Source organism: Nymphaea colorata, chromosome 14, assembly GCF_008831285.2.
Source record: "Nymphaea colorata isolate Beijing-Zhang1983 chromosome 14, ASM883128v2, whole genome shotgun sequence".
NCBI lineage: Eukaryota > Viridiplantae > Streptophyta > Magnoliopsida > Nymphaeales > Nymphaeaceae > Nymphaea > Nymphaea colorata.
The window spans coordinates 377,576-388,189 of record NC_045151.1 but is presented as its reverse complement, the minus strand read 5'-3'; the positions used below and the strand labels follow the sequence as shown (position 1 = coordinate 388,189).

General features: G+C 37.1%; 1 protein-coding gene and 1 non-coding gene across 2 annotated transcripts; one reads left to right on the top strand and one right to left on the bottom strand.

The window, feature by feature from the left end:
* Positions 1-32: 32 nt before the first annotated feature.
* Positions 33-7,557, top strand: LOC116267397 (uncharacterized). The gene is made up of 10 exons (XM_031649081.2): positions 33-295; positions 417-478; positions 3,479-3,598; positions 3,893-3,992; positions 4,251-4,331; positions 4,642-4,691; positions 4,810-4,960; positions 5,692-5,748; positions 6,951-7,072; positions 7,173-7,557. The coding sequence occupies exons 1-10, from the start codon at positions 281-283 to the stop codon at positions 7,381-7,383; spliced, it is 969 nt and encodes a 322-aa protein (XP_031504941.1). The 5' UTR covers positions 33-280; the 3' UTR covers positions 7,384-7,557.
* Positions 7,558-10,253: 2,696 nt separating this feature from the next.
* Positions 10,254-10,324, bottom strand: TRNAG-GCC (transfer RNA glycine (anticodon GCC)). The gene has a single exon. It is a non-coding gene; the product is annotated as a tRNA-Gly (tRNA).
* Positions 10,325-10,614: the final 290 nt, after the last annotated feature.

Genomic DNA, 10,614 nt, shown 5'->3' with positions numbered 1-10,614 from the left:
GAGCAGCAGGAGACAGGATGGCGGGAAGTCTTGTTTAGAGGCATTGCCGGTTTAGCCGTTACATTGCCGTCAAATGCATCTAATGGATGGCGTGGACAGCTTTCGAACCACACACTGTTTTCAACTGCACAGGACGGCAAAGGGTGAGTTCCCTACTTTTATACATATCTGACGGCCATGCTCGTTGGATTGGCAGAAGCACCGGCAAGTCTTCCTCGACGGCAGCCGCCAAGCACCGACCACTATCTCGATTTCTCCCTTCCCAGCCCCACCCTCTACAATGTTTCTTCAGAAGGTCCCTTTATGTTCATCTCTCTGCCTTTGGTTGGCCCTATTTACAGCTCCCCTTAATCTTATCTTTGTCTGTATATGTGTACGACGAACAATACTATAAAAATCTTTTTTTTGGTGTTCAGGGATTCAGGACAGCTGCTTTTGGTCTCTACGGATTTTTACGTTTCACAAAATCTGGATTCGAGTGCGGTTCTTGCTCCCTTTCAATTTAATCAGTTTGTTTGTTGAATGTGGATTATTCCCCATTATTAGTAATACCTTTTTTCATTCTGGTAACGATATGCATGTTTTTTCCTGGATAATATTGTACAAAATTTATAGAAGTTTTGGGGTTTGGAGATGAATTTATCTCCATTTGCTCACTTTATATATATATATATAAATTGTTTATTGAAGTTACTCATGTTAAATTCCTCTGTTTGATTATTTCCCTGGAACATTTTATCTTGTATGTAGCCTACGGTAGTCGATATTTATGGTATGTGTATGTTTGGTGGGAAGTTGGAAGCTGTTAAAAGGTTCGTACTGAAGCTGTGGGTATCTTCTGAGTCTCGCTGATGATGATTAAAAACTACATCACATGGTTATTTTTTCAACCTTTCCTATGACAGTGCAGGTGTCTTCTTAGAGCTAATTAGCTCAGTGCAAGATGTTCGTCGTCAATGATGTTAGTACCTGAATCTGTTATTAGCATCCGAGTCATTGAGTAAAAACCCCAGCATTAGTGTTCTACTTTAGTCCCTTGACGTACTGCTGAAATTTTTGTTGCATTATTGTCACCATGAAGCTTTCACAAAAAAAAAAACACAATCATGGTTGCTTTTTCTGGAATCATGATTGGTTAAACTGTTATGGGGCATTAAAGTTCGAATTTCCATAATACTGGACAGTTTGACCATGGTATTAAATTGCTGAGTTTGGTAAGTAACTAAAACCTTTCATCCTTGAACCAACATGGATGGATGTCCTGTATGACAGTTTCAGAGAAATCATGAGGGATTTTGCTAAGAGGTGATGATGAATAATGAAATTTGAAGTTCATCATATTTCACAAATTCTGATCATTGGCAGCTGTGAAAAATATGAAGATGGGCTTCGTTGATGAACATCGTGCTATATATTTAATTAATTAATTTGTCTAACAATTTGCATGATTTATTTATGCAAGCGCATCCATTTGGCACAATAAGCGGAGAAACCCAAAACTGTGAGTGATTCAACAAATTTTATGTTGTGTGCTTCTGATATGGTGGTTCCATGGTATATTCTTTTCGAAAGCTAAAGCTCGACTAAGATTATTTTTTTGTTCAAATTTAGAATTACTGTAATAGCCGCCAGCTTTGTTGGCATCTTGGTGCTATTCACCTATCCACCTGATTGCATTGACCTGATTCCTAGCAGAGGAAACTGGGTTTAATCATCTTTTGAGTCGAGTAAGGCTTAAATGTCTGTAAGTTGTTGTAAAAAGCGTATCGTAAGCCGTATCGGTCTGGCTTTAAGATACGCTATATCGTAACGTATCGAACTATATCGTATTTAAAAAAAATATAGAAAAAAATCTAAAAAAATCAGTAAAAATTAACGTATCGTAACTGTATCATACCTATATCGTGACGTACGTAATCGTACCGTACGATACAGTGCCTGTATCGTAAATATACGATACATGTAGTGTAGCGTATCGCATTTTTGAAACGCGATGATACGTATCGTACGATACGTACAACACTGCCTGTAACTATTGGCAGTTTTGAGGAAGACTTCCTCAGGTGTAGTTTCTTATTTTTATGATTTTATTAGTTCGTGGAATTATAAACTGTTGTCCTTAAATACTGCTGACCAATAGGCAGTAGCCTGACACGGATGACATGTTTGGTGCTTTAAGTTTATTGCTGTCTAGGTATCTTCCATTTTCGTCTCTATTGGATGCACATGTAAGTCTAACAATTGTTACAGATATGGTTTCTTTAAACTGTTGAAAACAGGAAATGAAGGAAAACTGAAAAATATGAAAAATATTTTGGAAAAAAAAAATACCAAATGAAAATTTTCATGTTTTTTCGTTTGTTAGAATTTTTAATAATTTTTAATTTTTTGGAGGTTTCTTGTAATATTTTATTAATTGCCTTGATTTTCTCTAAGAAAAATATTATAAAACTCAAATCATAATTTTTTTTTTTGTGTGTGTGTGTGTATATAGATATAGATATATTTAAGTCCCTTATGTTTTTTTCTTCTCAAAAAAGCTTTTTGATTAATACCCAAGTAAAACCTCGGTGATAGAAAGCAGAGTGATATTTCTTATAATGGTTTCACCATAACACTGATTTAGGAATAAGCCCAGGCAACTCGCTTAGCCTTTTGAAGGCAAGGCACATATATACCAAAGCTTTTTGAATTTAATGTATTACAGGAGTATGAAGAAAATTTACTGATCAATAATCTTCTATGGACATATAACGCAATGGTAACTTTATGACTTGTATGGGTGCACATAAACTTTATGCAGGGGGAAATTATTATTTCTGTCAAGATTCCAGAAGGGGTTGGGAGAACAGAGATCTTTTACTCTCTATAAAATTTCAGGAGATGGGTGGGGAGCCAGGGTCCTGGCCTTCTCTGGTTCTTCCCCTGGATTATCTAACAGACATGTGACATGCACAGAAAAATATTAAAGCTCTCCTAATGTAGTTTTAGCAGTAAGACTAGCAAAACTGTCTGCTTCGTTGTGGCCACTAGCAAGGTATAAAGGGCAAGTCCTGGACAGGAGGAAAGAGAAAGAAAAGTCTAAATGGTGAATATGTGAAAGGGTAGGAAGGCAACATTTTGAAGATCATTGTCATAAAAACAGAACGTGAAGCATGTTGAAGTTGACAATACTACAGTCAATAACAGTATGAGTGCCAAACAACATTTGGGAATAATTTGAAAACAACAAAGTTAAACATGAAGCTCTTAGATGGTTCATGCACATCTCAATGATATTAAACATAAACATAAATGAAGCAAGGGAAATAAAAGGATAAAAACATTAGAGAAATGGTCTGCATACCTGTCACTTAGGACTCCACAATGTGAATCAGTGAAGTCCCCCTTTGATCTACTGGCACGACCTTTACTCCAATTAACTTTTCGAAAACATGTAGCTGCTCTGTGATTTCTCATGCTTGCTTTGCATCTTTAGGGACAATGCCAAGCGATTTAAAGCAGAAGACATGGAAATCCAGATGACAGGAAAAAATTGCATGGTCACTGGAGCAAACTCTGGAATTGGCTATGCAACTGCAGAGGGTCTTGCATCACGGTGAGTAGTTTGTATTTTACTGTCATCACCAACAAAACTCTCTCTCTCTCTCTCTCTCTCTCTCCCTCCTATGCACATGAATACATATATGCATGCATATGTCTTCTTTCTTCCTTTGTATTTGTGAAATGATGCTTTCTGGGGCATAAGTTTTTTTATTTTTCCTTCATATTAACATTTAAATAAAATGTAATGGCTGAAATATTTAATTCTTGTCTTCTTGGACCATTGGTAGGTTGCCTAATATTTTTTTATAGACTACTCCTGACCATGTGTTCCTCACAAGCTTTTCAGTGGCGCAACTGTATACATGGTTTGCCGTAATAAAGAGAAGGGAGAAGCTGCATTGTCTGAAATTAAGACAAAGACGGGTAATCCTAATGTACACCTTGAGGTATATGGCTTTTCAGACTTCCTGCATCTCTTTGTCATCATCTCCTTCAATTTGTGGCATCAAATGAATAAAAAAAAAACACTTATTTTTAGAATATTTTCAAACACATCAGCAGACTGGTGTGGAAAGAAAATAAACGACAGTTGATATTTGAAAGCTTAATGCCATTGGTCATGATTGTGTCTGCTTTAGGCAGGCTGCTTCATAAATTTTTTCTAAAGAATGCTCATTTCCACGTTTAAAATCTTGTATTGGCAGATTTGTGACCTTTCCTCCACGAGCGAAATCAAGTCATTTACATCCAGATTTTCTTCATCTGAACGACCACTTCATGTCTTGGTATAGCACCTCTGTAATGCTTGATTCATTTATGCTCATTATAGTTATTACGCAAGAATATCATGTTTCTGTTGTATATTTCAGAAGGTTACAAAAGGACAGAAAATGCAAACTTGGTTTGCACTGGTCACCACCTATCATGACTCAGGGATGACAACAAAATTGTCACGAAATAAATCACCTATTTGTAGATGGATGTTGTAGTCTATGCTGTTACTATGTGGAATTTTTACAAACTGTTTCCTTGAATAGTTATTTATGGTCCTCTTAATACAAATTTAAAGTCATAGTGAAGTACCTTTCACCTCAGGTTAATAACGCCGGATTGCTTGAGCACCACCGTGTTACTACTGCAGATGGGTAAGTTAATTATTATGTTTTTCACATGATGAACGCTAATAGTTTTAAGCTGCTTTGCATGTCAAGTAGTCCTTGATACCGTTGTGCTCATCTCAGCTGAAATTTTTTCTTTTCTTAGATTGGAGCTCAACTTCGCAGTAAATGTTGTAGCAACTTATGCTATGACACAACTGTTTTTGCCACTGTTGGAGCAAGCAGCACCTGATGCACGAGTTATAACAGTTTCCTCAGGTGGAATGTACACACAAGATTTAACAGATAACTTACAGGTAGTACATTAGGTAAATAAGTCCCCAGCTGCACATTTATACCCTAGAAAAAAACAACGAACTTGTATACATGTCTGCATTTTAGTTTCTTTCTCTCTATTTTTTTTATAATTTTACAATAAACTATTAAACTTTTTGGCTACCGTTTATTCATGTTGGTAAAAGTAACGCTTTCATATGCTCCATTATTTTTCCTCCAAACAAATCCAGATAATGAGATGGAGGAATTCAAACTAGTGCAGATTCTCTACATTAACTTGGTGTGTCCTCCATGTGTCCAAGTGCAGCTAGTCAAGGAATTTTTCAACTTATCTATAATTTGATCTAAAAAATGACGTCAACTTGCTATAGGAGAGGCAGGTCAGATTATTGAAACTTCAATCCCAATAAGAAAGGAACTCCCTTTTCATGGCCACTAAAAGGGACAGCGCATTTGCTCCAGATTCCTATATGCTTATGCTTGGTTGGTCTAGACGCTCCATTTAGCTTATGTTAATGAATTTAGAAACTTCCAGGTCGGAGTAGTCTGCATCTTAATGTTTAGGCACATCTTCATTATTTTCTCAGATGTTATGTGCTCGGTCAAGTTTCGGTCAAGTTTCAGTCTTCAGATTTCCAAATGTTTTGTTGTTGGCTGTCTCATGTTTGGAATTATTTTATTCGCTTGCTTGTCAATGTCTGAAATTTTCAGAGCTTAGTAATGGATGCTGACTGAATTTGTCTTGTTGCAGTTCAGTGAACCTAAGTTTGATGGGACTGTGCAGTATGCACGAAACAAGCGAATTCAGGTGAATAAATATTTCTAGAAAACATTGAACAATGTAGCATCACTGTCAGGCGTTTTTGCTAGTTTCTCTCTCATTCTCCTCCTCCTCCTCCTTCTCATGTGTGTGTGTGTGTACAAACTACAAACCATGACATCTATAGTGGTATGCACTCTTTTTCACATGTATCAGAACATCAAATGTTTGTGTTTACATGATTTGTTTTCTGTGCTTTAAGATTTAGGTTTGATATGGCAAAAATAAGTGGCTTACAGTTCATGACTGCAGAGCTGCTTGAGAAATTATCTGAAATATCATGTTTGAAGACAAATTAATACATGAAAATAGTGTCTTATTAACCTTGATCAGAATCTTCCTTACCTGGCTGTTGGGTCTGTTTAGGATCGAGCCATTACATGGACTGCGATAGTTGTGCTCCCTAAAATGCATTATCAATGGATCCATTAAACATCCTTGTATCTTTTCCTACATGAAAACTGGTGGATGTGTTTATGCTATTCTATTGTGTAGAAAACCTACTCTTTGCATGCCTCTATGTGCTTATTTTCTGATTCTTGGATTAGGATTATGAAGCTTGAATTGCAATAGAAACATCTGAAGGTTGAAGTTTAGTATCCTTGGTTGAATGAGCGTAGCTGTTGGGGGATGAATAACGTGAAAAGGCAGCAAAGTATCCAAGTCAAAAAAGACAACCTAAATGAGCGTAGCTGAACTACATGTACTTGAACAGGCAGAACAGGAAATTAAAAGGATAATGCATAACCTCACTACTATATTTAACTTATTCCAATTATCCTAGTTTTGTGGGCCTGCAACCCAGTTGTGTTGATGTGATACAGATTGCATTACATTCACAGTTTCCCATTCTTAGGTCGCAAGCAAATTTGTCTTTTCATAAGATCATATTTTCCATTAACTTTTTTTGCCATCACTGGTACTTTATATAAATAAACAAGTCTTCTTTCTTTCCTGTTATATTTCTATTTGATAAAGCATGTGATCAAGACATTTAATAAGATTGACAAGGTGGAGTAGCCAGAACAACTTAACTCAGTCACGTCTTCTACCCTGATTGTAAATCGGAAAAAGAGGACAAGGGAAAAGGAAGCAGAAGGTTCTTGGATTTTAAGAGAAATTTCCTGGGTAGCCATTCACTAGTATTAGGCAATACCTGTTGAAATTTGTTCCATTACTTTTTATCTCAGGTTGCATTGACGGAAAAATGGGCGGAGTTGTACAGCCACAAAGGCATTGGCTTCTATTCGATGCATCCAGGTTGGTCCGAAACACCTGGTGTTGCAAAGAGCTTACCGGGTCTCTCCAAAAGGTGAAAGTCTTTTCATTCATTTGATCTCTCTACACCTGATGATTTTTCCTGAAAACTTTTCTATGAGAACTCCATCTGATTACAAGGTGCAAACATTCAGATTATCTGGTAACCTCAGAACTATAGAGCAGGGGGCAGACACAATTCTGTGGTTAGCTTTGCAGCCAAAAGAAAAATTGACGTCAGGTGCGTTTTACTTTGATCGAGCTGAAACAACAAAGCACTTGCCACTTTCAGGTACCAGACATTCGCCTGCCGTGATGGATGCGATTCTCAAGAACCTACAAGCGCTGATATTTTCAAGGGAATGAGATAATCTTAACAGTAACTCCATTCTTGTCTCTCATGAGAATGGAATAGAACGCAATGACTTTAATATTTGTGCAGTAAATCGTAAGTCCATGTCGGCAATGATTTGAGTAGCGAAAAATGTTTTGTATAGTTTATCCGTTTATTTTCTGGTAATACATGATGGAAGTTCTTTACTAGCTTTTGTTCCTGTGCAAGCATGCAGGCATAAACAAGTGCTACGTCTAGGCATGCATGTCACACGTGAATACGTACTGGAGTCACCTGAGTCAGTCCAGCTCTGCCTACAAATTCTTCAAGTGTCGATGATACAATTTCTCTGCATCAACATTCTTATGTGATATCTGAAACATTGCCACATAAGCTAGCATTCTTGTGCGAAAAGACTACTAGAAAACTGAATGAAGTGAAGAAATTGCAATATTTTGAAAAAGAATGCTAAAATGAAATTATCACCTTGTCGGGTATATGTTTTCCATTTTCTTAATTAATAACATTTTAAACATATTACTTAAATAAATTTTGGATGTTAATCGAAGTTTCTGTGAGAAAAAAATATTTAAAAAATCTTAACTTTTCGAAACTAGTTTGTCAAAATTTTTGAATTCTGAAGGTTTTCCTGAAAAAACAAACTTCTGAATCAACAATCAAGAAAAACTTTGCCGTGAAAACCTATGAACCATCTGTGCCATATTCTTGAGATGATTTCCATGAGTTTGTTAGAAAACCATCTGGTCTTTCTACTGGGTTTTCCAGGTGATCAAAAGGCTCTGCTCATGCATGCATTAATGTGAGATGTTGGATCTCAACGTGAAAAAAAATCAGCCATTTTTTTTTCCATGTTTGATTGCCTGGGGTATCTGAGGCAATATATCATTAACCCAATCAAACACCAACTTTACCTTGCTCGATGGCACCAAAGTCATCCTCCAAATCGGGAAGTCTGCTCTTGTTGACATGGGCAAGGAGCCACGAAAAGGGCGAAACTGACATGCCCAAGTGATGAGTACATCACATAATGTCTTTGCTTGTTTATGGATACGGAAAATGGATTCAATCTTAGGTAGGGAAGTCAATGGACTATATTCGAATTGGATTCACTCTTTACTCTATATATTCTCTCGATTGTTCACCTATTTGGATTAGAATTAGGAGCCAAATAATGAATAAATAAAAGCTTGTACCATATCCAAGTCCAATTTTAAAATTCACAATCAAAATTCAATCTAATTTTCACATATGAAGCCAAATATAACTTTTAAATACACAATCAAATCTGAACTGCATTGTGATATGTTAAGAAGCAGCTTTCAAAATACATGGATATTGCAAGTCGTGTCAGGTATTGGATCTTAACTTGAAACTTTCCAAATCTGAATTCAATGAAATATTTATTTGCAACCAGATCTTAATTGGACCGACCAGATGTTTAATAAATCAAATCGGATCTGATTTCTTAATCGGATATTGATTATTGTTTTCATGTTCGAACATTTCTGAAGTATTTCAGTCAGGATCTGAATTCAATTCATTGACATCCCCAATCTTATGTTTCAAAGGGCTTAAGTGAGTTTGATGAAGTAAGGGCGCCTAAGCTTTTAGATTCAGCCTGACCCAACATACAGCTTCCATTATAATCCTAGACTAACATGTCTGTCTGATGTCTGACTTGACCCAAGAGAATGCCTTCAGCTTCAGATTCAGTGTGGCTGATGATTTGGCTATGCTTGGATTCACATATGGGTGGTTACAAGAGCCATTTCTTATGAGTTGTCTTCCATGGCAAGCAGGCTCGTCGCGGAGAGTCTGGAGTAGAGTTGCAGCCAAGGTCTGAGGTTTTTGCATTGAGGAATCCATAGCTAGCATTGCACATGACCCGAGGTCCGAGTTCGGCTATGGTCCAGTTCAAATTCAAGTCAACCTTGATAGTATTGAACTGGGCTCAGACCTGTCTTATGAACATTGAGCCAAACCTGGCTTGTCCACAAGCAGGTTGCTTACTTGCTTTAACCCATTGATGTTGGTTCGCTACACATATAAGATATTGCATTATGTGTATATTTGTGTATATTTAGCAAGTGCAACTCAATTGGTCATTCCCAAGTTTACTTTCCCACCTCATGAAAAAGGGGCCCAAAGGCCCCCAACCCGTTTTGCCTGGTCATGGGTTGCATTGCACCAATAGTGGCAGCACTGCACCAAAAATTGAACTAGAGACCTACCTCCTTTTGTCTGGTCATGGGTCGCATTGCATCAATGACGGTAGCACTGCACACCCTTGAACTTATGTATCATGCCCCACCATTTATAGCACAATATAACACCTATAGAATTGAACTGAAAACTTGCCTTTTTACATACCCTTACTATGACCAGCTACACTATATCCCTTAATCCAAGAAATTGTGTTCCTTAAACACTTGTTCTAATGACACTATGATCTTGTTTTGGGAAGCATTGTGTGATTATGTCCAGTACTCAATCTTAGGATTAATCTCAATATGTAGTTTCCACTCAAAGAATTTGAGCCAACTTGAATCCAATTATTGGCTGGTTCTCAGGGCCATGTAATGTAATTTGCAGATTTAAGCAAGTAATCTAAAATGAGACCCGGACCCAATCAACTCCAGATTGGTACTAAAAGAGAAAAATTATAAAAATGCTAACATGGCAGTGTATATTGTTTAAGAAAGCTTAAAAGGAGTATCACTTTTGCAAATACATGATATGTTTATGAAGTAAATACCAGATATCAATTTTCGATATGCGTCCACGGCTGGTCTGGCATAAATCTTTAAACGAGAGGCCCAGATCACGGATATATCGATAGACAGAAAGAAAAGGAAATAGGAGCACAAAGTAAAAATTGAATTGCACCAGCCGGGAATCGAACCCGGGTCTGTACCGTGGCAGGGTACTATTCTACCACTAGACCACTGGTGCTTCTGTTGATTCGGCTCAATATCAATCTATAAAGGTTTAAGCAAGTACCCGTTTGATGTGGCAATTCCGATTTCGGGAAAGGTTTTTCTGTTTTGCTGAAAAAAGAATTTGTCTATCCAACGTGGAAGAAGTTGTTCCGAAATGCATTTGCGAAACCGAATTCTTCAGCGACCTGCTGCTCATTGTCCACATTGTCCACCCTCTTTCTCACAAGCATCAAGTCGTATGTCTTTGTATCTTTTCTTTTTAAGTAGCATGATAGTTTTTTTTTTATTTATTTCTGAGACTGT